Source organism: Gadus macrocephalus, chromosome 6 (genome assembly GCF_031168955.1).
Source record: "Gadus macrocephalus chromosome 6, ASM3116895v1".
Taxonomy (NCBI): domain Eukaryota; kingdom Metazoa; phylum Chordata; class Actinopteri; order Gadiformes; family Gadidae; genus Gadus; species Gadus macrocephalus.
In genome coordinates this window covers 7,038,428-7,065,576 of record NC_082387.1, presented here as the reverse complement: position 1 = coordinate 7,065,576, position 27,149 = coordinate 7,038,428, and the positions used below count along the sequence as shown (strand labels likewise).

The following is a 27,149-nucleotide window of genomic DNA, read 5'->3' as shown; positions in this document are numbered from 1 at the left end:
TAGTTTGAGTGTTGACATGTCCCTGAGCAAGCAACTTAACCCTAACTGCTCCTGACGAGCTGGCTGTTGCCTTGCGTGGTTGACTCTGCCGTCGGTGTGTCAATGTGTGTATTAACCGATGTAAGTCGCTTTGGATAAAAGCGTCTGCTAAATATTGTAATTATTGATATTTTCAAAACTGTATGTTTGAAGTATTGATTTGAGTATTGATTGAAAAAAAAACAGGATATACACATACAATTGAGAAAAGAAACAACATAAAACCTTGCCTTATAAGTGCTTATCTTAGAGTGCGGGCAGGGCATACTGTTCTTATTTAGAATTCCACTATGTTACTCTGCATGTGTGTGTGTGTGTGTGTGTGTGTGTGTGTGTGTGTGTGTGTGTGTGTGTGTGTGTGTGTGTGTGTGTGTGTGGCTCAGTGATGCCAGGAGACACGGTAGTTATGTAAAGGTCACACAGTTAGATCCGAATTTTTCTATGGAAAATAAAATAAGATAAACAAATAATTTGTTACCTAACCCGTATCACCCAAGGGATAATGAACAGTGTGTGACAAGAAATAACATATTTAAGAAATGGTGTAGGATGTAAAGTTTAATGTTAGTCTTTAAATAAACGACGTCTAAATAACATTGTTTTTTTTGCAGAAGACCGAGGCTGCAGATGATCACCGATGACTCATGGTGGAAAACTGTTTCGGTTCCCATTTTCTCTCTCCGCCTTGTTCCTTCAAATTACACAACAAGCGTCTACAATGCTGTTTCGGTGGCCAGACCTCCACTGGCATCGACACACCGTGACTGTGTGAAACAACAGGCTACTCGATCGCTACGACAGGGGCGATATAGGCTACTACTTTAGGAGCATAGAATTGCAATATAGTTGACAAATAAGTAGGCAAAAGGCACACATCGTGCATCTGAATATCATCCCCAGTTTCAATGGACTGGTCTTGGACACTTGTGTGTGCGTGTGCGGGCTTGTTTTGGATCGGCCGAGCGAGTGGAGGTAAACGAGCGTCTTTTGTTTACTTGATTGACTTTCAATTTCTTACTGGAAATGTTTCACGTTTAATATTTTGACTTTTTCTATCCATCTATCCGTTTGTGTAATTGTAGCCTGTTGCAACCCGGGCTCCTCGTCATAGGTTGCAATTTCGTATAGCCTACTGCTGTTTCGCACACTTTTATTTATTTATTTTGTGCTTAATTCTCTCTCTAACTCTAACTCTGTAATCCGTGTGTTGGTCTTAGAGAAGCAAATGATGGTGGAGCAAATGATGGTAGAGCAACGGGAGGTAGACATGGATGAATTCATGACAGGTAGCCTATATTAAGCCATTATTCTCAAGAATAGAGTGATGAACTATGTTTCATGTGAATACATTAATGTTTCAATTCCTTTGTCTACACACAAACCAGCTATGCATCCGGAGATTCGTGTTGCAGTAGAGATAGAACCAAATGGTAGGCTTACCCGAATGTTTTCATGTTGTTCACGCCGGGGATCTGATTTGATTGATTTGACATGCTAGATTGCCAAAAAAAAATTGTGAAAATAGTCCCACAACCATATTGTGGCACTATTGCAATGACACTATGCCATTACATTGGCATGGATCTAAAAATAATCTTAGTTAAAAATACTTTTGGTGAATTTGGGTACAAAGTAGATGATGTTCCAAACTCTGGTCTCCCTAGTCCCTACACATGTTTACACCATGTGTCTTTTATTTTAGATGATCTAATATACGTTTCTATTCTATTTGGCCTTTGCTCCCCCCCTGGACTTGTTAGGAGAACTAAGCGAAAGAGGTACGTTTAAATACTTTTGTTTCAAACCATAATAACTTTTAGTGCCAAGAACCTTAATTGATTTCAATGACCATAAATTCCTCCAAAACCTTCCACTGGCAGGTCCTCCAGCGTTTGGGCCTCGGTCTTTTGGTATGCCACCACCTAGTCTGAACTACCCAGTGGAATTCCCCCCGGGGAGACCCATGCCAAACAACCTCCAGGCCATCTGCCTCCACGGGGACCACCGGCCTCGCTACCCAGACACCTACTTCCCCGCCTCTGGGTTTGGACAACTCAAGCGGAGGGCATTAGCAGTCAATCTCGCCGAGTCGTTGTTCAGCGAGTGTTGCGCGGCGGATCAGACCCGGGGTCAGAACCTGACGCTGTGCTGTGTCAAACAGGCGGTAAGCATACTCAAAGTCCTTCATCGGTGAATTAACCTTTATTTCCTGGTTCTGTATCTGTTCTTTCATGCTGGAGTTCTTTCATTATACAAGTTCTTTGATTTAACACTCTTAAAAGTAGGTTTGTTGTAGGTAATTTGCCATACCAGGAAAGGCTTGATATGCAAGCACTAAGACGTACAAAAGAGGGAGAAAAAGAGGGAAACATGAATATTTTTGCCGAAAGCATAAAAACATGATGCACTCTGCCACAGCTGTACTTTGAATTAGAACCTTATTTCTGAGTTTCTACAAATTAAAGGTCATTGTCATTGTTTGAGTATAAAAAAACACAATGTCTTCCTTATGATAATAAAAAAAAACATCACAAAAAAAACACATTCCTGAGATCTTAAACTGAGCTAGAGAGCAGAGAGCTAGAGAGCTAGGTTCAAAGATGGTCTGCCCAGAGGAATGTCAATGTTATCAAAATCAATCTCTCGTTCAAAGCTTGATCCTACTGTTTTGGGATTTACTTTGGTACAGTTTCTTTAAAGATTTTACATCATGAACACTATCCAGGAAGTAGGCATGAACCCACAGATTGTTAAAAAAAAAACTAAGTGTGCTTGAATGTTGTGAGTATAAAATCAGTGCACGGGAAGTTATTGGTATGTCGCTCTAAGCTGGGAAGTGCAAGATAATTGTGGGGCAGCTGTGCAGTGTGACCATAATATTTCTTTCAACAGTTCCATGGGTGTTCTAGTGAACAAGTAGTGTGTATAGGATAAATGGATACAGACAGTAGTTTGTAGAGGAGATACAGAACAGAGACATACCTTAAAGGGGACATATGAAAACAACACTTTTCCTGGGATTTGGGGTGTTGTTTTGGTATGGTGCTCCCACACGCATGCAAACTTTGAAAAAAGTCTGTACATGATTTTTTGAGTGAGATAGGCATTTATGAGTGTACCCTGGCTACAATTACCAAACGAACGTAGGAAGGGAACATTTAAATATTACCTCCCACTTCCCCACCCCCCTCCTATCAGAGCATAGCTAAGATTTTGTGGACCGGCGGACGAGCAGCTCCGGCGGGGGGAGCTCGGCAGCTCAGCTCCGGGAGTACAATCCCTTTCTCCGCCGGAACTGCCGGACGGCGGCAGTCCGGAGGAGGCGAAAGGGATTGCACTCCCGGAGCTGAGCTGCCGGACTGCTGCCGAGCTCCCCCGCCTGACTGCCGCCGAAGGACACCCGCCGGACTGCCGCCACCGGACGCCCGCTGTCAGCTCCGGCGGGTGTACTCTGTGAGCTGTCCTGAGCTGCCGGACTTCCGCTGAGCTCCCCACACTGTACTGCCGCCGAAGCTTCTCCTCCATGTCACGGTTCAATATGGACTTCAGAGAGTCAAGGCCAAAGCTCCTTTCCCCCAATTCTTCTCAACCATGGCCGAGATAACCCCCACTACGAGTCTTTACTGGTTGTGGAAGTACCAGAGAAGTCAGACGCAGTCTTTATGATTCATAATATCATCCGAGGCGCATATAGCTTTTGGCCGAGATATTAGATATAATATAATATAAATACCTATCTAATATATTATATTATATAGATATAGAGCCTCAGGAGACCGCACACGGCAACAATCACTTCTCCTCCATGCTGTGGTTCACTCTGACAGCTCATTGGTCAATGGGCAGCAGCTCATTTGCATTAAAGCTACAGACACCAGAAACAGCGCATTCTGAAGGGACTGAAACAGAGGGGAATAGCGGTAGGCGAGATTTTTTTTTCTCCTAAAAGCTATTTCCAGCAAAAAAAAAAATTCTGTAACTCATATACTATGTTTACTTGTTGGAAAAACTCTATAATATGTCTCCTTTAAAAACACTGGTTTGAAATGTTTAATGGTTCAAACTTTGTTCAAAAATGATATGTCTCCGGACATAAGGTTGCCGTGATAAATGCCTTTTGTAGTGACTCTCTGGATTATTACACTTGCCACTCTTTTTTGACTCACAGTCATGTTATTTTTCATACTGAGCTGTGTTATGGTTGGAAAGTTACCTTGTAGTTTGGCCAATGTTGATTTGGAAACGTGTGTGTGTGTGTGTGTGTGTGTGTGTGTGTGTGTGTGTGTGTGTGTGTGTGTGTGTGTGTGTGTGTGTGTGTGTGTGTGTGTGTGTGTGTGTGTGTGTGTGTGTGTGTGTGTGTGTGTGTGTGTGTGTGTGTGAGATTTGTATTTTGGGGTAAACCATATGACCTTACCCAAACATCATCTGAATACAGTTGTGCCCTCTAATTTGTAGACATATTCCATTGTAGTGCCACCCACCGATTGTAGCAACACTGTAATGGAATGCACCGCTGAATGGCTCCTACATCATGATAACTAACCAGGTGTGTTTTGTTTATGTGCTCTACACACTACAGTGGAAGCAGATGGTGGCCACCTTCTGTGAGATGGACACCTCTGTGAAGGACCGTGTGTACTCCTGTTGTAAAGAACAGGGTTCTGCCCAACTCAAGTGCTTCCAGGAGGACGCTCCCAATGCCTCCTACCTGCCCACGGAGGAGCTCCCGGTGTCCCCCATTCCTGTGGAGTCCAGCTTCTCCTTCAGCCCCGACACATGCCTGAGTAACGCACCGCTAAGGTGTACTGAAGCGGTGCCCTGCATCATGAATTTGTTAATTAGTGGAGACGTTCAATTCTTTTACTGTTTTTTTTTCCGAATATGTAGGTTTGGAGACGGTACTTATTTTTTTTGTTGTGACGTAAAACAATATGCTGACAAATACCCTTTTTTAAATATATATTACTAATGCATGTTTTTATATTTCTATCTTGCTTAATATTTAGTCGGTTAATCAACTAAACATATTTTGATATTAATATTTGATCTGATTGCGTGCTATTTTGTGCATGTAGTTAACGATGTCCGATGATTCTGTTCACAGATCAACGCTGACACCGAGAAGCCTCAGAGGCACCATACAGCAGAGAACTCTGTCCAACAAAGTGAGCATCAGTTTCCCCCCCGCGCGCCCCATGGCTGACGACATAAAATCGGTCTGCATTCACCACAAGCTGCGCCCGTTCTATGACCTCCGCTGCTTACCACGCAGAGGCTATGGCTGGTTGGTCCGTCAGACCAAGGCCGTCAACCGCCTTGAGAGGGGATTCAAACAGTGCTGCAAAAGAAAACAGGAAGTACTTGAGTGTGCAGATGGAAAGGTAAACTTTGGCATCAACACACCGTGGGACCATTTGTAATTATTCGAAATTGAAGCAAATCCTTTGACCTAAACTTCTGCCTTGTCTCCATATATCCTTGTCTCTATATGACCTTGTCTCTATCTAACCTTATCTCTTTATAACATTGTCTCTATATAACCTTGTTTCGATATATCCTTGTGTTCTTTCAGTGGCGGGAGGAGATGGACAGGTTCTGCAGAGAGGACAAGGAGAGGAAGATGAAGTACCATTGCTGTGAGATGGAAGAGGGCCAGGAGAGATATGAGTGTTTCCATTCCAGTTCTCCCAGCGCTGGCTATAATGTCGACCTGTCAACTTATACGCCCACGTTGCAGAACGCCTCACTCGGCCAGATCTGTGAAACTCACAAGCTCATCAAAAAGAAGTACTGTCTCCAAACCTATCTTTGTTTTTCTTAAAACATTGTTCTAACTTTTCATGTAGAGTTGTGAAATACTAGCACTTACTAAATATCCACATTAATCATTTATCCATGATTCAATCTTATGTTTAACAAAAACTGATTTGGATATTGTGTTAACAGGTTGCTAGCAGGACTTCCGATTCAGAATTTTGTGAAACAGTGCTGCCATCTCTCTTCCAATCAGAGAACTTCCTGTATTCAGCAAAAGGTGAGTTATTTTTTCTATGAGGGGCTACAGTCAATTGTGAACAATACATTTTTGTGTTAATGTAAACATTGATTTTCTTTACAGATAAAGAACAAAGGCATTTGCTCAACAAGAAAAGCTCAATTTGTAGCCAAGTGTTGCATCACTTCTGTGGATTCCTCCAAATGCATTTCCAAAATACTGATGAATGCCATCTCCAAGCAAATTAAGATAGACCAGAGGACGAAGAAGTGTCCTCTTTCCTAAAGCCAATTTTCTGTGCATTTTATTCAGATAGGGGCCTAGTTAGCACTTTGAAATAAGAGAAGAAAGGGAACACATTCATAAAGCATGTTGCATGAGGCAATAACAGACCTATTATAGCTTTAACTACAGGAAGTGCTGCTCAGCGTGTTGTAATCCACACACTGTGCTTGAGTGTAAACTTGAAGAAATAACCATGTTTGTGTACGGTATATTAGACAGTGGTCTGTGTCACATACTAATCAATAGTAAGTAATATTCCTTTTTGGAAATGTATTGGGATTTCTTGATTAAATCAACATTCAACCCTTGTCTTGTTTGTGTTTTTATCTTTCACTTTATATTGCCATTGCAATTTACCATAGTGTCATAAAAACAGGGTGTCTGCAAGCTACTATATTGTGTATATAATACATATGGTAACAAAACGTTTAAAATTGTATTCAAATGATACAATCCATTATATTACACAAATAACTTATGTTTGTATCCTGGAGTAAATACTGTATATACATGCTGAGCCTTAGTACTGCATACAATTACCAATGCAAGCAATAATGTGTTTACATGCACCCAATCACAGATTTAAAATGTTTTGCCTTTATGTAAGTATGTATGTATGTCAATTATGGCCCCCATTGAACTCCTGGCCATCCCTGGAAGGAGGGATCCCCCGCTATGTGTTCCTCAAGATTTCTTCCTTGCTAATTAAGGGAGTTTTTTGCCCTCTTGGGGGGCTGGGGTCAGGGGGTGTCATAAATATGATGCCTGCTAAGCCCTTTGAGACAGTACCTGTGATTGAAGGCTATAAAAATAACATTGAATTTAATTTAGTTACTTTCCAGCCTGGTCAACTTGGTGTGCTGCAAGCCTGGTCCAAAAGGTGCGCTGCCAGTCTGTTCCACCAGGTGCGCTACCAGTCTGGTCCACTATGTGTGCGGCCAGTCTGGTCCACTAGGGGTGCTAAAGAGCAGAAAGAAGACGCTCGCGCTGGCCGCTATGCGAGCAGTCAGAACCATAATGGCGTCCGCCGCTGCAGCCGACCCGGGATCAGCAGTCCCGACAGGTAGCTAGCATCAACCGAATCCGCATGCATTTAGTAACGAAGGATTATTCGTCAACTGCGTATCGTTTTTACATTACACTACCGATACGCTTACTGTATTACACCTTATTCAAAACCAGTTACGGTCGCCGAACTTAAATTGGTAGGTTTGGCTAACTCATAGAGACCTAGGAGTTTGCTAGCCAGTTAGCCGCTGTGGTGCTAACATGGCAGGGAAATGTGATATCCGACGTGTGGTTATGCTGTCAGAAAAAATAAGTGAACCATCAACAACGTTTTACGATGTTTATCACGATGTTTATTTATTAATAAAACGTGTGGTTCTTTACCAGACCTGTATAATGGCCAGTATCCCCTCTGCGGCTAAGAAGCAACAGCTAGCCCAAAGCAGTGCCCACTATACCGTTATCTCTCTCTAGTTTATCATATCTTGTTTGTTAACAATATATTTTGGGGTAATCTACTCCAGGCAGTGATCTTAATTAACATTATTTGCCAATGAGACCAACAATTTGTCGGACATCGGCTTCGCTCCTCCCTAATGTATTGACATCCTTATCTGTAATGTTAACGTGAAGGTACAAGACTGGCTGCCAATCCCATGTACTGACTGATGGTTATAACAAACTATCCCTCCTGTTGCTCTTGGTGGTCCTTTGTAAATGAAGCAACGTAGTTACTTAAATGCAACGTGTGTGTTTATGTGTAGTGTACAGTAGAAATTGCTTCTGATTCGTGGCATTTATCTGGTGTATCTTTATTATTTATTCAAATGAACATTTAATATGAAGACGGGTTGTGATTGGAACAGAGCACCGACACTTCTTTAATATTTGAATCCTTTGTGCTCCACTTATCTGCTTTCCTATGTGCTGCTCCGCTATGGCCAGCTTATCATTAGATCAGTTCAGTTGTGATCAAGAAGTGTGCCAGAAGTGTCTCTGGTTCTGATCGTTAAAAGACAGTTCTATCAATCAGTCACTTACTAAAACTATGTTATGTGGAGATGGATCTGACATCCTTTGAAGAGAGCTGGCACTGGGGATTGTTTGGTACACAGGGACAGATGGCTGACATATAATTGACTGGCTGGCCGTCTAGACACATTTCCCCTTCAATATCTTTTGTCTCAAGATGTTTACGTCTGTGCATTAATTTTGCGGGCTAAAATTACAATTTGAATGGTTTTCTTATAGGTGGCAGTTATTCCAGCCGTAGTTAGTTGCATAAAAACAAGACAGTTTACAATGTTTCCCTTGCCTCAGGTTACTTGATAATTAAACGTTGAATCAGATCAGCAAAGCTGTCTTGCTTTGCATTTGTTTGTATGAAGAGAACGGTGTTTTGTAGAAGAAGGCTCTTTTATTGATGCAGCTATAACAGAGATGAGATTCAGATGGAAACTATCAGACTTTTAGATGTTCTGGGTTTTCCCATTGAAACCAATAGTCTGTTGAAACCCAGTAGAATGCAAAAATGAATCATCTCCCCATTTTAACACTTTGCTAAATTAATAATAACAATTACAAAGCCTTCATGTGATGGTAAGCATTGCAAATGCCACCGATGGTTGCGATTGGCTCCATAGCGACATTATGATTACACCCCCACAAACAATATCAAGTTTCAGATATCTGAATGGTGGAGGAGGGCATTGTCTCACGTGAGGGTGTCGTTCTGTACCCCTAAAGACAGGGCTGAACCTAGTTCGACATGGAAGGTGACATGAGGCCCCAGCAGTCTCTACGGCAGGATGCAAACGACACACACTGACTGGGCCTACTGCATATAAAAAGGAAAACCTAGAAAGGAATGTGAAAATGAGACGGGAGACCCCACTCATGGAAAGCACCAACACGTTGGCAAAATTCAAGTATGGCCTACTTGCAGTCATGCAAGCATTACCAGCAATGACTGGGAATACATCTGGAAAGAGATTTTGAGGGGGCTTCTATCTATACACGCACGCACATCACAGGGTGACACACAAAATATCCAGTGGTCTGCCACGTAATTCCGCGAATGTATCAACAGTAAAAGCCACAGCCATAGTTTCCATATTAGATTTTTTAGCATATCTCAGGTTGATCATATCTTGCTCCACAGATATTAGGACTCAGTTCTGGAGGAGAGCATTACAGCGAGGTACCTGCATGTGTGTGTGTGTGTGTCTCAGCAGAAACTGCATATGAGTGTCGTGTGTTTTGCCTAACAAGAGTAGAGGGAAGATGGCAGAATGGTGTTTGTGTGTATTGAGATGTTTTCGTTATGAGGTTGCATTGCATGGTATTCCCTTATGTTGCAAGGATGTCTGCTAACGAGACTGCATCATCTTTGAGCAAATGCTTTGCTGATTAAGCCTACAATGATTCTAATTAGATAATTAAACTATGGATGCACCGATTCCACTTTTTCTCTGACCAAGTACAAGTACTTTCATTTTGTTGCAAATGGCGAGTGAACCCACAATTTCTGTGGGAATTTAAACACTTTTAGATCTTAAATGTGCTTTAGGCTAAGGGTTTTAGGCAAGAGGGAGGCATGTTATCCCCACTGTTACGGCCCAGTCCAACTTTGTAATACCTCTTAGTACCATAGTTTTTTTATGAGCGTTATAATGACTGATTACATGCGCCACACACCGTGGAGATATACTATAGCATTCGCGATATACTAATATACTATCCGGGAATTCTAAACCTCGGAAACGGGTATTAGATAAATCACTGCTCAGACGGAGCTTCACCATCCACTACACCGTAGAGGTATACAATAAGTTTCTGAAAAGCAAAACTTTCTCTCGGACGCCGCGGTAAACCGCTGCCCAGGCAGAGCTCCACACAAACCACACTGCAGGGCGTCGTGACGCCACCTGCGTTTGCAGCAGACTGGAACATAGTGCACATAGTGTTTTGGGGACTTATTTCAGTAACACTGGTAAAATAGCATAGATTACTAGCTTGACGATCAATAGGACAAACGACGATGTTTAAAAAAAATGGAGTAACTGAGCAGTACTTGGTACTGGCTTCGGTATCAGTGCATCCTTAAAATAATTTAGTCATTTTGGCTTATAATGACCTCCTCCTATGCCAAAATAGATGCTAACATTGGTTACAGGCTAAAGCAGACCTACTTATTGTTATAGTTAAAAATTAAACCTCATATATTGTTATATTTTGGATTTGTTTGAAATGAAATGAGGCTCTACATTTAAAATCTTTTCCTTGGTATGCTTACCTTGATGTATTGAGCAATATGACTTGACTGTGACTCAACAATAATGCAAGGATGTTAGAGTTTGACTCTGTTTGGCTGGCTGTGAGCTAGTTATCTTACACAGGTCCTTGGGGTGAGGGCCTATCTAGAGCAGCGTGCTCAAGAGAGAAGTAGTTCCAGTTCATGCAGTCATAGTATTGGGAGCAGCGCTTGGTTACTACTGCTACAATTAGGCCATGGCTCACTCTTGGTCTTTTCGACATACGGCCATGGCTGAAAATAGCTCTGCTAATTAACCAGCAAAGGACTTCTCAATCATTCAGTCAAAATATTCCAAGGCAAATGCTTTCAGTCGGAATGAGTTAGACACCAGACGGATGAACAAATTCTTATACAACTGATATTGGACTGGTTTTCTTGTTTGATATGCTGACCTGTGGTTCTGCTCCCCATGCTTTATTTCCTAATCCTCATGTCCGTGTTTTTGTCTCCTCACAGGGTCAAGCGGGATTCGAAAAGTGGCGTCTCCCGAGGTAAGGCGTGGTCCCTTCTGAAATAGACTCACTGCTGAGGAAGTAAATGTTGATCCAATCGGTCCGGCCAGGCCAAGAGGTTTAGAGTTTCGGAGAGTACTTGTTGCCACAAAAATATGGTAACCCAGTTAAGAAAAGTAGTCCTCATATAGGGTGCAAAATATGTAATGTTGTAGATCAGTCACGCTTCTGCCTTGGCCACAAAATCCTTCAATTGAACATGGCTTTAAGTGCCAAGCAAGCAAGAGAGGTTATTTACATTATTTGATTGCGCATCAAAACGTATTTATTAGGTATGTTATGCTCTTTATTTTCAGATGGAACCAGGATTCCTTCACATCATTCTTTGTTGGCCTATAGCAGTGTTATCAAGTAAATTTAAAGCAAATTTGCGCTACAAAATGATAAACCATTGAGTCATGCGAGCATATCTGTCTGTCTGTCTGTCTGTCTGTCTGTCTGTCTGTCTGTCTGTCTGTCTGTCTGTCTGTCTGTCTGTCTGTCTGTCTGTCTGTCTGTCTGTCTGTCTGTCTGTCTGTCTGTCTGTCTGTCTGTCTGTCTGTCTGTCTGTCTGTCTGTCTGTCTGTCTGTCTGTCTGTCTGTCTGTCTGTCTGTCTGTCTGTTGCTTCCTATGACTAGCGTGCAGTAGTTTATGGGATCAAGTACGTCACTTAAAGGCTTCGACTTTTTCGATATGCATACATGTTTTACGTCTGCTAAACTATATATGAGGAGCTCTTTTCCAAAACGCTATAAATCATTTTGAATAGTTTTCAGGAAAAGGAAAAATAACGGAAAAAAAACTGCATCTTGCGGTACATTTTAAACAAGGAAATACAGTGATTTGGCATTAAACGTTAAATAGGTTCAGTACAAAGACAAATTGCATGACAAACTCATATATACTCAGTTCAAGCCCACCGAGAACGCCCCTCATTAAGTGCGTGAAACGGCTTGTTTGCGCTCAAACTTAACTTCTGTAATACGTAGTGGGATGCCAGACTGGGCGGTGCTGCAATGTTAACAACTTCTCTGGGGTGTGAATTTGTCGACACACGCGCAAAGCGTTCCAAAAATCGCCACAGAGTTGGTGTGCTGACCAATCACAGCAGACTGGGCTTGGGAGGGGGGCCTCAATCCGACATGATACAAAACTGTTTTTGAAAGATGCTGAGATTGGTTTTGCAGAAACAGTGTGAGAATAATAAGAGTACCCCCAAATCCAATTATATAGCCTAAAAAAAAAGCATGATATAGGACCTTTTAATAGAACTACGGGTGAGAGACATAATGGAGAAGTCAGGCGAGGTTGACTTAGATGCCTCACTCACCTTTCAGCTGAAGCAATACATATATAAATAGCGAAAATAAATGCTCTAGTTGTTTGGATTGTAAGCATCACAATACCCCTAGTGCCCTCTAATACCCCCTTTCATATTTTTATTGTTCCCTTTCTTCACCTCAGATGGCCAGTTCTGCAGCTGCTGCTCAGAGTATGAAAAAGACTATTGGTCACCGGGGTGTTGAGACCACCACTGGAGAAACCACCTACAAAAAGGTCTGTTCATTCAACATTTACCCTTTTCTGCAATGGTGAATGCAATAACGGACCAACCCATAGACCTGCATTTTTTAGGGATGAATTGCAAGAGACTTTAACCCACAAAAGCTGCCGGGTCGAAAAAAGATATATAAACATCTTGAATTTCCCCCATCTTCTTCAGACCACATCCTCAGCCTTAAAAGGTGCCATTCAGCTGGGCATCACTCACACCGTGGGCAGCTTGAGCCAAAAAGCAGAACGAGATGTGCTAATGCAGGACTTTGTTGTAGTTGAAAGCATTTTCTTCCCCAGGTAAGTAACAGGGGCTGCAGTCAAAGGTACTGTTTTAACATGATTACACTCTGTGTATAGATTTCTCTATCATACTAAAGATGCCTATTTCTGATTCCAGTGAAGGCAGTAACCTGACCCCTGCACATCACTATAGTGACTTTCGCTTCAAGACCTACGCTCCGATTGCCTTCCGCTACTTCAGAGAACTGTTTGGCATTCGACCAGACGACTACCTGGTTAGTGCACCATAGATTCTCATATAATCTCAGTGTTTCCCCTAGGATGGAGTTGCAGCAGCAGAGGTGAAATGTTATGTTTTTTGCACGCACATTTTTTTGTGTGCTCGCAAAGCGCACCCTGCCGGGAGGTTTCTATGTGTCTGCTGGCAACATACATACAGTACATTTGTGCACAGTAATGAGCAGGGGAAATAAGGAGAGATTGAACATATTACAAGTATAATCTTTAAAAGCATTATTTACATTTATTTAACAAAAAATATTTTATATCAACAACCACCCTATACATTAAAATCCCATAACCCAAATACTACAACAATCGAAAAGGTCTGTGCCTCAAACCAAAACATCTTCCAACTCCCTCCCCTCTCCCCATCACAAAGGTTGTAGTAGTAGCATAAATAGGCCATGCCTCTATTGAACAAGTTTTGGGGCTCTAGAGTCAATAATGGCGACGCTACTGAAAATATTGCAAAAAAAAAATTATATTGACATTTTTGCTAAAAAAAAATTCTTAAAAATAAGTAGATATATTTTTCAAAACATAAGGTTGCAGTAAGACCATAAAGAGCCCCATGCATATGGAAAACGTTTTAGGGATCTAGAGTCAATAATGGCAACGCTATTGAAATTGTTCCTAAATAAAAAATCTTAAAAAATAAGAGATATATTTTTCAAAACTAAAGATTGTAGTAGGACGATGAAGAGGCCATGCCTCTATGGAACAAGTTGTGGGGCACTAGAGTCAATAATGGCGACGCTATTGCAATTTTACCATTGTGGTCGGTTTCAGTTTTGGCCAGAAGGGGGAGGGTGGCTAACCACCAGTAGCCACCATGGTTCTATGCCTAACCACACCAGTACACACCACGGTTCTTTTCCCAGTCACACCTGTACACACCACGGCCCAACCACACCAGTAGCCACCACGGTTCTATTCCCAAGCACACCAGCATGATGTAGCATCTTTGCCGATATGTAAACTAATAATCCTAGCAGGGCTGGCGCGTCCTATAAACTCTAAGTGCTTAGAGTAGCTGTAGCTCTTTACTAGGCCCTTCCATTCAGCATAACGAATGGTCCTGCTCAAGCATCTAAATGCCTTTTGTTATCCATCCAACTTTGGATTTTTCTAGTAACTTCAAACCATCCATTTTTCATCTTTTATTTTTTGGAAGTCTACTTCCTATCTTGAATCCCGGTACTTGTGTTCCCTTCAGTACTCTTTGTGTAACGATGGACTGATCGAGCTGTCCAACTCGGGCGCCAGCGGATCCCTCTTCTACGTCTCCAGTGACGACGAGTTCATCATCAAGACTGTGCAGCACAAGGAGGCAGAGTTTCTGCAGAAACTCCTGCCAGGATACTTCATGGTGAGTCCTCCACACGAGCGTCAGATCAACCCAATGCAACTATATTATAGATAATAATGATTCTAATCATATTATTTTGCATTTTGCTCATTTATGGCTCTAGTCTGGCTGTAGCTGTCTATGGACGAAAGCATCTGCTGATTGACTATTCTATGAGATAATATCAAAATATGCCTCTAGTTCTATTTCATGTAGGGTATGCCTACAATCATTGAACTAGTTATAATTACATTACTATTAGGGATGCACCGATATGACATTTTTGGCTGTTACCAATATCCGATATTGATTTTGCTGTTTTCTTTTTAAAAGTTTCTGAGATGATCAACTGTTGTACAGATTGAAAATCATGCAATCTGAATTTTTTTATGTCTTCCTTTATTTTCAAAACGTATTTAACTTCCAAATAACAAGGTTACAGGGCTACCATAAAACATAAGTAGCCAACCTTTACCAACAAACCTATACTCTAGAGTCTAGGGTCTATAGCATATAAACGCGTTGTCTGATTACAGTTTAATTCATTTTCCACAATTTACCAGCTCTCGTTTTGAAGAATAATCACTGCGCCTTTCGTTGCAATGGGAATCGCGACGGTCTATACTTTCCACATAAAGTGTACATATTTATAATTTGAAATTCGTCCCAGCCTTTATACCACAGATACAATTTAATATAACAGTAAGCTGACAACATCGCTAATTAACACCGCAACTGCAAATTAACCACACAGAGATAACCATGGCAACCGGTCAAGCTAATTTTCTTTTTGCGATCATTCTGCCCGGACATCCGCCTTGTTGATAAACAAATAATCCCCCAATACACATGGCCAAATCCCAAGCAACTAGAGGATATACATCGGTGTGGATACCGGCCCAATTTTACTCATCGTACCAATCCGATATGTTAAAAAATGACGAACATCGTCCGATACCGATATTAATGCCGATATATCGTGCATCCCTAAGAACTATCTTTCTATTTCATGTTGGCTTTGCTGTCAAGGCTTCACCTAGAATCATAGAATTAGAGTTATAATAACATAACTATCATTCTGTTTCATGTAGGCTATGCTGTCCAGGCTTTACCTAAAATCATAGAACTAGAGATATAATAACATAACTATCGTTCTGTTTCATGTAGGTTATGCCGTCTAAGCTTTTCCTACAATCATAGAACTAGAGTTATAATAACATAACTATTGTTTCTCCTATTCAGAATCTGAACCAGAACAAGCGGACTCTGCTGCCGAAGTTCTACGGGCTGTACTGTGTGCAGGCGGGCGGCAAGAACATCCGCATCGTGGTGATGAACAACCTGCTGCCCCGCATCGTCCCCATGCACCTCAAGTACGACATGAAAGGCTCCACCTACAAGAGGAGGGCCTCCCCCAAGGAGAGGGAGAAGGCTGTGCCCACACACAAGGACCTGGACTTCATCCAGGACATGCCCGAGGGTCTGCTGCTGGAAGCGGACAATTACAATGCCCTCTGCAAAACCATCCAGAGAGACTGCTTGGTGAGTCGGCCACAAACACATGCCTATTGGTTTGCGCCCAAATAAAGAGGCCAAACCACAAGAAACTGAGTCGACATGCAACTACATGTTATCTTGTATTGTGCGTATGCTGCTGTAGCTCTTGCAGAGCTTCAAGATCATGGACTACAGCCTGTTGGTTGGCATCCACAACCTGGACCTGGCCAGTCGAGAGCGGGAGCGTGCGGGTGGGCAGTCGGGGGACAGTGTGGGATCGGAGGGGGCTGTGACCCCAGACCAGCGCCGACCCCAAACCCAGAAGAGTCTCTACTGCACGGCCATGGAGTCGATCCAGGGAGAGGCTCGGGGAAAAGGAGCCATGGACTCGGAGGACCAGTGAGTTGCTTTCTTCTCCACCCAACACATGTATTCAATCAACGATAAGCTGCTCACACCCATTAATACCTGGTTGTGTCTGCTCCTCTGACCGTGTCGCTGCAGTATGGGTGGGATCCCAGCGCGTAACGCTAAAGGAGAGCGGCTGCTGTTCTACATCGGCATCATTGACATCCTACAGTCCTATAGGTTGGTAGCACAGAGGGCTTGGAACGACCCTGTGAAGTGTTGTTAAGTCATGTAATGTTGTTTTGTATATATATATTTTGTTGTACTGTAAGAGAGTGGTAAGTATAGATATGCTGCCTGTTGTTCTATGAACGATTAGTTCTGGGCTTTTGCAGAATTTAGAAGCAGACTTTCCAAAAGTAGATAAGTGATTTATGATGACAGGTCCCATTAACCTCTCCATTCCCAAAAACCCCGTCATCGGGATTAGCCCCTAATTTCAAAGATGCGGCAAGGTATTTAAACACATAAGAAGGAAGTCATGTGACAAACCAGTATAAAAATTTGATTCCCAACTTTTAGTCTATCATAACCATTGTTAGCTAAACTACATATTAGTCCAACCCCAAAGAAAATAAGAGGCATGCAACAACAATTATGCACGTGGAACATCGATATCCGTCGTTTCACTTAATTGATATATGACGTGTAAATATATATATATATATATATATATATTAGTGGTGGGCATAGATTATTTTTTTTAATCTAGATTAATTCCAAAATTAATCTAGATTAAAATGGCAAACGGCAAAAAATCTGTTTGTTTACCTTGACAGCGGTCAATTATACTTGGCAATGGTGAATTATCAAATATAATTCACAGCCGGAAGTTGTGAAGTGCCCATGCAAGTGAACGGAGCATAAACAAAAATAATTGACAGCTGAACGTTGGGAAGGCCCATGCAAGTGAATGGAGCAGTCTACAGCATTGAGAAGAGCCGTGTAATAATCCATAATAATGTAAGGTTTAGAAGTTAAATATTTGAAAGTTGTAGAATAAATTAATATAATTTATATTGGAGTTAATTTGTAGAAATGTATTTAAAATGTTAAATCAGTTAATCATTTACATATTTATGTTACACAATTATTACTTGCATATTTACATGTTCACATTAACACAGTCAGGATATTCTGTTGAATCTGCCTCTCTGATTCCCTCACGTTTACCTCAGTCTAAATTCTAGCTTCTGATTGGTTAGTTCAGTCACGTGATGGGTCCGAACAAGGAAGTGTTGTGGTTGTGAGTTGAAAAGTAAAGTAAAGTAAAGTACCGCTTGAGAAAGTCACCCGACCGTCTCCCTGCTGTTTATTCTCATAAAGAGCGATCCACCACCACATATCGAACCCTCAGGTTACAATAATTCCACTCAAGTTTATTTTATTTTTTTTACAAGCGGTGGGTACAAAATGATTCTTGACGAAAACTGGTGGGGGCGCGTCCAGCGTAAGTGACGCCTATGCCCAGCCCCCAACCCAACTTTGAAAATAGATTAACGGCGATATTTTTTTTATCGCCCGATAAATGTTTTGCGTTAACGCAGCCGTTAACGCCGATAACGGCCCACCACTAATATATATACATGCACACAGTCAGGTCCATAAATATTGGGACATCGACACAATTCTAATCTCTTTGGCTCAATACGCCGCCACAATGGATTTGAAATAAAACAAACAAGATGTGCTTTAACTGGAGACTTTCAGCTTTAATTTGAGGGTATTAACATCCAAATCAGGTGAACGGTGTAGGAATTACAACAGTTTGTATATGTGCCTCCCACTTCTTAAGGGTCCAAAAGTAATGGGACAAATTAACACTCATAATTCAAACTTTCACTTTTTAATACTTGGTTGCAAATCCTTTGCAGTCAATTACAGCCTGAAGTCTGGAACGCATAAACATCACCAGACGCTGGCTCTGCCAGGCCTCTACTGCAACTGTCTTCAGTTTCTGCTTGTTCTTGGGGCATTTTCCCTTCGGTTTTGTCTTCAGCAATTGAAATGCATGCTCAATCGGATTCAGGTCAGGTGATTGACTTGGCCATTGCATAACATTCCACTTCTTTGCCTTAAAAAATTCTTTGGTTGCTTTCGCAGTATGCTTCGGGTCATTGTCCATCTGCACCGTGAAGTACCGTCCAATGAGTTCTGAAACATTTGGCTGGATATGAGCATATAATATTGCCCGAAACACTTCAGAATTCATCCTGCTGCTTTTGTCAGCAGTCACATCATCAATAAATACAAGGGAACGAGTTCCATTGGCAGCCATACATGCCCACGCCATGACACTACCACCACCATGCTTCACTGATGAGGTGGTGTACTTTGGATCATGAGCAGTTCCTTTCCTTCTCCATACTCTTCTCTTCCCAGCACTCTGGTACAAGTTGATCTTTGTCGCATCTGTCCATAGGATGTTGTTTCAGAACTGTGAAGGCTTTTTTAGATGTTGTTTGGCAAACTCTAATCTGGCCTTCCTGTTTTTGAGGCTCACCAATAGTTTACGCCTTGTGGTGAACCCTCTGTATTCACTCTGGTGAAGTCTTCTCTTGATTGTTGACTTTGACACACATACAGCTACCTCCTGGAGAGTGTTCTTGATCTGGCCAACTGTTGTGAACTGGTGTTTTCTTCACCAGGGAAAGAATTCTTCGGTCATCCAACACAGTTGTTTTCCGTGGTCTTCCGGGTCTTTTGGTTTTGCTGAGCTCACCGGTGTGTTCTTTCTTTTTAAGAATGTTCCAAACAGTTGATTTGGCTATATCTAATGTTTTTGCTATCTCTCTGATTGGTTTGTTTTGATTTTTCCGCCTAATGGCTTGCTTCACTGATAGTGACAGCTCTTTGGATCTCATATTGAGAGTTGACCGCAACAGATTCCTAATGCAAAGAGCACACTTGAAATGAACTCTAGACCTTCTATCTGCTCCTTGTTAATGGGATAAGGAGGGAATAATACCCACCAGGCCATGGAACAGCTGATCAGCCAATTGTCCTATTACTTTCGGTCCCTTAAAAAGTTGGAGGCACATATACAAACTGTTGTAATTCCTACACGTTCACCTGATTTGGATGTAAATACCCTCAAATGAAAGCTGAAAGTCTGCAGTTAAAGCACATCTTGTTTGTTTAATTTCAAATCGATTGTGGTGGTGTATAGAGCCAAAGATATTAGAATTGTGTCGATGTCCCAATATTTATGGACCTGACTGTATAAAGCTGACACTCCACTGGTTCCAACAGTCCAAACCATATCACTAGGCGAGTAAAACTTGCCAAACTAACAAAAAACATAAAAAATAAACTAGTGCTGGCAGCTTAACGCGTTATTAACAGCGTTAACGCAAACCAAATTTAACGGAGTTCGTTTTTTTTTTTTAACGCTCTTTTGGCTTGGCAAACGTTGTAGTTTTTTCACCTGCTGTCTAGCAACAACTAGCCACGTTAGAAAAACGACAACACCATACCGGATCTACAACGGAAACAAAAAACAAACACACTGCATGAACTTGTTTGGGCAAGCAAGGATACGGAGCAGGTGAAAAACTCCTTAAAGGTGTGTGTGTTTGTGTGTCACTCTGTTCGAGCCTGCACAAGAGTTCAATGTTGCCATTAGCTGTTACGTCTTTCTGACCGATAGCAGTTCATGGCCCACCTGGGCTGTACCACTTCGGGAGGGGCCGCTAAGTTACTCCCCTCTAGACAAAATCGATTTGGTTGCGAACTTGCGATGTTGACAGTTTGTGAGTGTTGTGTCTAATATCAGAACACGTGTTCTTCAACGCCATCTTGTGGCCCCTCTGTGTATCTTTTTTTTTTGCTATCATTTTGTGAAATTCGCCTAGACCTTTCAAAAGAGGGTCAAATGTCAAAATTGTATAATGGTTTCCAAAGATATCTACCTGTTTAGGATGAGGTTTATTTTTTGCTATTCGCCTTAACCTACCTCCATTAAAACCTATCTTTGCTCTACCTCACCTTATTGACATCAGATATTGTCCAAGGTTGTCATCAGATGTTGTGCTTTGGCCCTATCATATGATAGAGCTCCCAACTGTAATGCTCCACGTGGTATTCATTCAAATTACTTTCAGGCGAAATCCAATTTTCTACTTCTATCTTCTAGCTGTATTCACTCTAAAAGATTAGTATCCACATTGATTAGTTCACTTTCGGACAATCTCACAGGTGTTATGTTTCTTTTGGTACAGAGATTACATTTTATAGGCCTTGCAGTTTTGGAGAGTCTACATTAGCCATTTTGGAGAAAGCTATCTTCTGAGAGTATAGAACCGATAGAATCCAACCTTCCCTTCAGGCCTTTTTCCAAAGCCCCTCCACCAAAACACTTGAACAGATAGCTAGCTTAAGCAGTAGGTCGGCCTAGCCTTGTGGAAGACTCCGGTCATGCGCAATGAGTGCAATTTCATGTATTTGTTGCTGACAGGATGTTTAAACAAATAGGACATAAAATGCTTGGCAAACCACCGCAGTCGTTAAAGGTAGAATTATCTGAAATCCAGGAGGAACGCACAAGGGGAATCTCCTCTTTAGGACTTCCAACAGCAAAAATGGATAAATGTTAAAAAAAATATGTGAAAGCTACATCAAAGCAATCATTCACAAGTACAAATACTTATGGTAATGTTTTATGTGCACAGAATTATTTGGCAAATATACCCATTCTTGACATTAATTTGATCTTGTTATAATTTTTAATTATTGACATCGTCCCCCACCTCTTCTTTTTGGATGCGTCAGGTTCATTAAGAAGTTGGAGCACTCGTGGAAGGCCCTGGTCCACGACGGGGTAAGAGTCTGCTCGTTGGACAGCCAATGGAACCCACATGAGAACCACGCCAAAACACCACTGACTTCAATGGTTTCCATTGCAGGACACGGTTTCAGTTCACAGACCGGGCTTCTACGCTGAGCGGTTCCAGCAGTTCATGTGTAACACAGTGTTTAAGAAAATTCCACGTAAGTGTTTGCATGCGTCATTAACAATATTTATGAATGTTGATATCGTAATTACGAGTATTGTGAGAATAAGGGAATGCGATTAGCTGCATCTTATGAAATCTAAAATAATGAGTGATCCTTTCTCTGTTTCTCGTTCCAGTTAAAGCATCTCCATCTAAGAAGAGCCGAGGTGGGGGGCCCGGAGGCCTGAGGAGGGCCCCTACCCTGGGGGGCCCTATCCCGCTCTCTCAGGCGGCAGGTGACCCCAGAGCGACGTACCACAGCCATTTCAAAAGCACAGAGGCAGACGGAGACAGTGGTAAGTGTGAGATAATGAGAATCAACACAATATGCAGCTTAATGGTGACCCTGCAGATTTTGGCGTGTTCCTCATGAATGTTCTTTGTGTTCAGGCATGCAGTCGGACAGACCGGATCTCGTACCAAGGACCCCACCCTTGGCCGAGAACGCTGCTGACTACGAGGCCAACTTGTCCACTTCCTCTCTGGGCAGCACAGGGATGGCCTCCTCCTCTCCTCTACGACGGTGAGAGGACTACCGTGTTGTCTCTACTAGAGTCCTATTTTACCTCACCCTTGATGGGGCAGATCATCCATGGCATTCCTGTTGGTTTCAAACGTATGACTCCTCTCTATGCAGCTCTGTGGGGGTGGAAGTGCACAAACCTGCCAACACGGAGCATGACCAGGGTGCTTCTCACAGGTACTGCCATCTACAGATCTTCACTATGCCCCACTGCTCCCCATTCTTCCTGCATGTTGTCTGGAATATTCAATTAATAAATTATTCCTTCAACTCTTTTTGTGTCAGTATGGGGGCAGAATCACCGGGAAACCATTCTGGCAACCTGTCTGGAAATGAAGATGTGGTTTCATTATCGGATATCATCCCCGAGACCAACATCTGTTTTGTAAGTAATCGCTCGCACTCGTCCACATGCACGCATACGACCCTGCTCACATAATGCACACTATAAATACCGTGCCTATATCTCTGGTTGCTGCGTGTTCCTGTTGTGGATGGGAGTCTGCGATGACTGAATGTTCCCCTGGCTGTTTTTCTTCTTCATCCCCCAGTAAAAAGCGTTTCCGGTGTTATCCAAGGACAAAGCGGTTCTGAGAGAATTATGGTGGGTGGAAGTGGAGAGAAGAGCATCCATAGCGGATCCAGCCCTCCCCCTCCCCCTCCATCCATCCATCGTGTCCTCACCCACGTATGCAGTGGGTGCTGCTGCTGCTGCTGTGAGGAGGCGGGCTGGAGGGCTGTGAACACTGGCACTAGTGACACTGAGAAGCTGTGGTGGAGGAGGAGGGGAGAGAGGAAGAGGAAGAAGAGGAAAGCTGGTTTGTTGTTTGGCTTGCTGGTTGATTGTAGGCGCTCCCCATCCACACAAAAAGGGTGGATGCTGCTGGACGTAAAATTATATAGTTTCATCTACAGAGATATCGTTACCATGCACGCACTCGCGTCACGAGACTTCCCTGACCCGGCACAAGCAGCCAGAATAGTCAATTTATTCAGTCATCCCTTATGCAGCAAGTTGTCATGTTTTTTTTAAACAATATTATTCTTAAATACTTTGCAATGCTCTCACAATCCTTGATTGACATTCTCAATGTGTGTGCTGTGATGACACGTCGCTGTTATGATGGTGTGTGTCATTTCATCTAATGGAGAGTTGGCGATCTTTAACTTAAAGGGGCTGTGAACCCAAAACCAGTTTTTTTCGCTTTAAAAGTGGTAATATTTGCTGCTGACCGTCAACCTATTAATTTATGCCATTTTATCACTAACTAAAATAAGACCGTAATCAAGAGAAAAAAATGAGTAAAATACAATGTTTTTCCATTCTACCCAAAACATGTTAACGTTCCTCTCTGCTTCGAGCGCAGGTAACGTTCTTTTCGAGACCCCGAAGTGCCTGTTAGTATACTCCTTGGCGTCATGACCAAGGGACACCGGGGCGAGGTGTGTTTGGATGTAGGTAGGATGTGGGGGAGCTCTGTCTGGGAAGTGCTGGACCACGGTTACCGAAAGAGGCTTGAGTTTCACCAATTATGAGGCCATGGTATGTGCGGATGTCTGGAGCCTGTTCTGGGCAGCCGTTGATTTTAAAGGTCACGTCCGAGAGGGCTAGGCTTCCAGGACACCTATTATTCAACGCTCAATTGTGTGTGGATGTGTGGAGCTCGATCTGAGATACGGCTTGTATTGATATCCGCGTCCGAGTGAGGGTTAAGCTTCTCAGTATAACACTACAGTGTGTGGTGCGTTTAATATACAACGTTGCTCATTTTAAACCTCATACACAACGTCGGTCACAGAGCGGCTGTGGGTTGGAACACGGCCCCTCTTTCCTAGCCCTTTCCTAGATCACTAAACACATGTTTTTAATTCTGAGTGTTAGAAGTCCAGCTGAAACCGCGAGTTCACTTGTTCTTTAACAGCTAACCAGCCTGAAAGGTGATAGTGGTACAGCTTATTGAGAATACTTGGGCGGTAAAAGAGAGTATGTGTGCGGGTTTGCGTGTGGTCAGCGTAAGTAGGTCGATCGTTGGATGTCAAGGGAGGCTTAACAACTTGTCATGGACACCATGTTTTTCTATCGGGGCACCCTCCATCCATAATAGGCCACTCTTTGTAATGGACCTTGGTTGGAATGTGCTGCTCCTGATGTAATCATGTTTGCATTTCAATGATTGAAATGTCTGAGTGTCTGATGTCATAATTATCCTAGAGTAAAACTCGGTTTTAACTATGAAAAAAAAAAGAAAAGATTGTCAATTTGAGTTGTGTGCTCCTATATGTTGGATGTCATGGTGGGTTAGGGTCATGAACTGTAGATCTCCCTCTGTGCTGTGACCATGTGTGCCGCCATCTGTTGGAGAATATTGGTTAATGTAAGGATTATGCAGTTGCTGGGATAGTCCTATATTGTCCACTATTGTGCCATAAGTTCAGAGTCTGTGCCTCAACACCTTACTAATAGTCAATTTTCTGATGCTGGTTATTTCCGTAACCACAAACAATCGTCCACTTGGGTGAGGGTGTTTTATTTCTCAATGCTCTACTGCATATTGACCCTTACGGCCGACTTTGTTGAACAAATGAAGGTCTGAATGTCCAACCAAACGGCTGTTGATGCCAAACATGGATGTCTGTCCAAGCACAGTTATTGATGCTTATTCTGGTTGGAGCCCATTTGTTTTGTGTGACACTTTTCAGAACTGGCTCCAAAATTGCCTTAGCGTTTCCTCTCGTAGAGTAAAGTTAAATACCCTTTTGGCAGTGTAGTTGAGGAAGAAATACTGTTAGATTGCGCAAGTCTGATAAATGTAAAAGCTTTTATTTCTGCTGGTTACAGAAATGATTGTCACATTCACTCCTGGACCAACTTGGTTTAACTTTTATTCTTTTGATAGTTGTAGTCATTAGCACATATTATATTGTGTAAATAAATTGTGTTTTATTTAAATATAAACAGATTTGTCTGTTTTATCTTTGTGTATTTTGTTGTTTGAGGCTTGGAAACAATCAGTTATACCTTGCATAAAATATCAATTGAGATATTTTGCAATCACTCGCAATCAATTTAGGCAAACAGTGTTTTTGTTTTTCTAAAATTTCTTCATTTAAATATGACTAGACCATTAGGCACACCTGGTCTATGCATTAGAGAGGGAGAATAAGAAATGTGAGCAGTAGATGGAAAAGTTGATTTTAGTAAACAAAGCAAGGAAAATAAAGATTCCCATGGTTCCGCATGGTAGAGCGTTGTGAAAATGTCCTGTGTGTTGAAGGCGGTCATGGCCCCAAAGAACCCAGCACAAACCGCAGTCACGTTGGGGCTGACTGCTTGAGATTGCGTGATGGTAATGCAGTGAAGCAACCATCCTTTGGTGAGGGATATTGGTGGATTGTTGGCCCTGTGTTTTAAGACTCAATTGATTTTCTTTCCCCCAAGCGGGTTTTCATGTCCTAATGAGCTTTGCTTCGACACATTTAAAGTTCTTTGCTCCCCACATTCCGAATACTTCGGGTTTTTTATTTCGAATATTTTCAGTTTTTGTAGCGATTGTTGTCCTGTCTGATTAGTCGTGGTGTCCTGACATTTCATTTGATGAATTTAATGTAGAATCATAACTATCTTGAGTTTACTTTACTGAAATCAGTTTTAAGTCTTATCTTATGAAACGGCCACCAAAGAGTACACTCCGAGTATTTATTCTTTATTGTTATGATTACTACACAATGGGACTGTACAATGTTTTATATACCAGTTTCCTAAACCTAAAGGCACCATTTGTATCTGTAGATAGTACTTCAACCATATTATACAAGAGACCTATAAACCAATGGCGCCCAAGGGTCAGCACACTAAAACAAACACTACAACATCTACAAACTAATGCAATACTAACAGTCTGCCGTCTTATCTCAAAGAGACTCCTTTATTATAGCAAGAATGAATTGGAGTCCAAAATCCTAATTCTTTATGTACTTTTGACAGACAAAATACTTTTTGTAACAAATGTGTATTATACTCTTGACATATTTGTCAATTTCCTTTTTAATACTTTGTGGTTAGTACGCTATGATAGATATATTCTTTCCATAATTTAGGATTTTACAATCTTATGCTTTTCCACATGAATGTTTTCATGGCCCATGTTGCTTATTTGTGCTCTAATGACTATATTTTTACCCTGTACAAAATGTGGATATGTAAATAGAAGTCACAGAAATGCCTTCTCATGCGATATGTGCTGCCTGTTTCTCCTGCCATGTTTTCGTTATGTGGTGGTGATGTTTTTCATATTATCTCCAACTTCAAAGAAATAAACATATTTTCTAAGTCTTGCTTCAAATCTTTTATTTCATTTTTGTTTTATTACAAGTTGGTGTTCGGACATGTGCCCTCCACATGTTGAAATTGTACATATGTCGTCCCAATTTCACAAATTAAAGGTCCCATGGTATGCTACTTTGGATGCTTTAATATAGATATTAGTGGGCCCCTAACACAGTATTTGAAGACATTCCCGAAATTCAGCCGGGGTGCAGTATTACAGACACTACGAGCCAGTCACACATTGAGCTTTCCCCAAACGTGATTATTAGTATTAATTGTACATGGTAATAAAATAGTTGTTTATTTGCATCCGTTGGCCCCTTTTGACGGACCGGCCTCTAGCATTCGCCCATGTCCCGGGCTGCCCTGTAGGTATGTAGTTTACCATCTGGTTAACCATACTGTAGTTTTATCTGGGAGCAGAGCTGTTCTCAGCTTCCTGAGACCTCTCTGCCGCTGTATATGTCCTTGCTTTTGCCCATGCTTTGGACTTCTCCTTGCGGAGCTCTTAGAGAGACGCAGGGTATGTTGTATGTTTTGTGTTTATTACTTAAATAAATTAGCCTAATTGTTATAAGTCTCTGACTCTTTATTCTGAAACCGTTTAGACAGAAAAGATTGAAGTGGTGCAAAATTCCCGCGACAGGTATCGGCATCCGGTCTGTTTAGTAGTGGGGTCTCCATAACATTTCATTTGATAAATTTAAGGAAGAATCATAAATATCTGCATTTACTTTACTGAAATCATTTCAAAGTCTTATTCTGTGAGAGTACAATCTGAGGTATTTATTTTGAAGATGGGACAGTACGATGTTCTTTGTACCAATTACTTCAACTT

The 27,149-nt window shown here is 41.8% G+C and overlaps 2 protein-coding genes across 6 annotated transcripts; both read left to right on the top strand.

Moving 5' to 3' along the window:
- The first annotated feature begins 744 nt into the window (after nt 1-744).
- On the top strand, nt 745-6,627 carry LOC132459323 (extracellular matrix protein 1-like). Of its 3 annotated transcripts, XM_060053762.1 has the most exons (10): nt 745-1,011; nt 1,257-1,325; nt 1,425-1,469; nt 1,800-1,817; nt 1,920-2,203; nt 4,619-4,839; nt 5,144-5,420; nt 5,612-5,826; nt 5,986-6,073; nt 6,158-6,627. In XM_060053762.1, the coding sequence occupies exons 1-10, from the start codon at nt 945-947 to the stop codon at nt 6,317-6,319; spliced, it is 1,446 nt and encodes a 481-aa protein (XP_059909745.1). In that variant the 5' UTR covers nt 745-944; the 3' UTR covers nt 6,320-6,627. The 3 variants fall into 3 exon arrangements, with proteins under 3 accessions (XP_059909745.1, XP_059909746.1, XP_059909747.1); XM_060053763.1 differs by lacking the exon at nt 1,257-1,325 and having other exon boundaries at nt 747-1,011; XM_060053764.1 differs by lacking the exons at nt 1,257-1,325; nt 1,425-1,469 and having other exon boundaries at nt 747-1,011.
- Nucleotides 6,628-7,268: 641 nt separating this feature from the next.
- Nucleotides 7,269-26,319, top strand: LOC132459322 (phosphatidylinositol 4-phosphate 5-kinase type-1 alpha-like). 3 transcript variants are annotated; one of them, XM_060053759.1, is made up of 17 exons: nt 7,314-7,382; nt 9,489-9,527; nt 11,100-11,134; nt 12,600-12,692; nt 12,859-12,989; nt 13,090-13,207; nt 14,431-14,583; nt 15,805-16,104; nt 16,223-16,458; nt 16,564-16,647; nt 21,238-21,286; nt 21,372-21,456; nt 21,599-21,757; nt 21,852-21,984; nt 22,099-22,161; nt 22,270-22,369; nt 22,536-26,319. In XM_060053759.1, exons 1-17 carry the CDS (start codon nt 7,316-7,318, stop codon nt 22,536-22,538), a joined length of 1,848 nt encoding a protein of 615 aa, XP_059909742.1. In that variant the 5' UTR covers nt 7,314-7,315; the 3' UTR covers nt 22,539-26,319. The 3 variants fall into 3 exon arrangements, with proteins under 3 accessions (XP_059909743.1, XP_059909742.1, XP_059909744.1); XM_060053760.1 differs by lacking the exon at nt 9,489-9,527 and having other exon boundaries at nt 7,269-7,382; XM_060053761.1 differs by lacking the exons at nt 7,314-7,382; nt 9,489-9,527; nt 11,100-11,134 and adding an exon at nt 11,217-11,506.
- The last annotated feature ends 830 nt before the right edge of the window (nt 26,320-27,149 follow it).

Excerpts from the sequence above, each read along its gene's own strand:
- LOC132459323 (XM_060053762.1), top strand. The coding sequence starts at position 945 with ATGGACTGGTCTTGGACACTTGTGTGTGCGTGTGCGGGCTTGTTTTGG. Across the intron at positions 1,012-1,256 it reads GATCGGCCGAGCGAGTGGAG|AGAAGCAAATGATGGTGGAG; the intron begins GTAAACGAGCGT and ends TGTTGGTCTTAG. Across the intron at positions 2,204-4,618 it reads TGTGCTGTGTCAAACAGGCG|TGGAAGCAGATGGTGGCCAC; the intron begins GTAAGCATACTC and ends TACACACTACAG.
- LOC132459322 (XM_060053759.1), top strand. The coding sequence starts at position 7,316 with ATGCGAGCAGTCAGAACCATAATGGCGTCCGCCGCTGCAGCCGACCCG. Across the intron at positions 12,693-12,858 it reads GAGAAACCACCTACAAAAAG|ACCACATCCTCAGCCTTAAA; the intron begins GTCTGTTCATTC and ends CATCTTCTTCAG. Across the intron at positions 21,457-21,598 it reads AGTGTTTAAGAAAATTCCAC|TTAAAGCATCTCCATCTAAG; the intron begins GTAAGTGTTTGC and ends TTCTCGTTCCAG.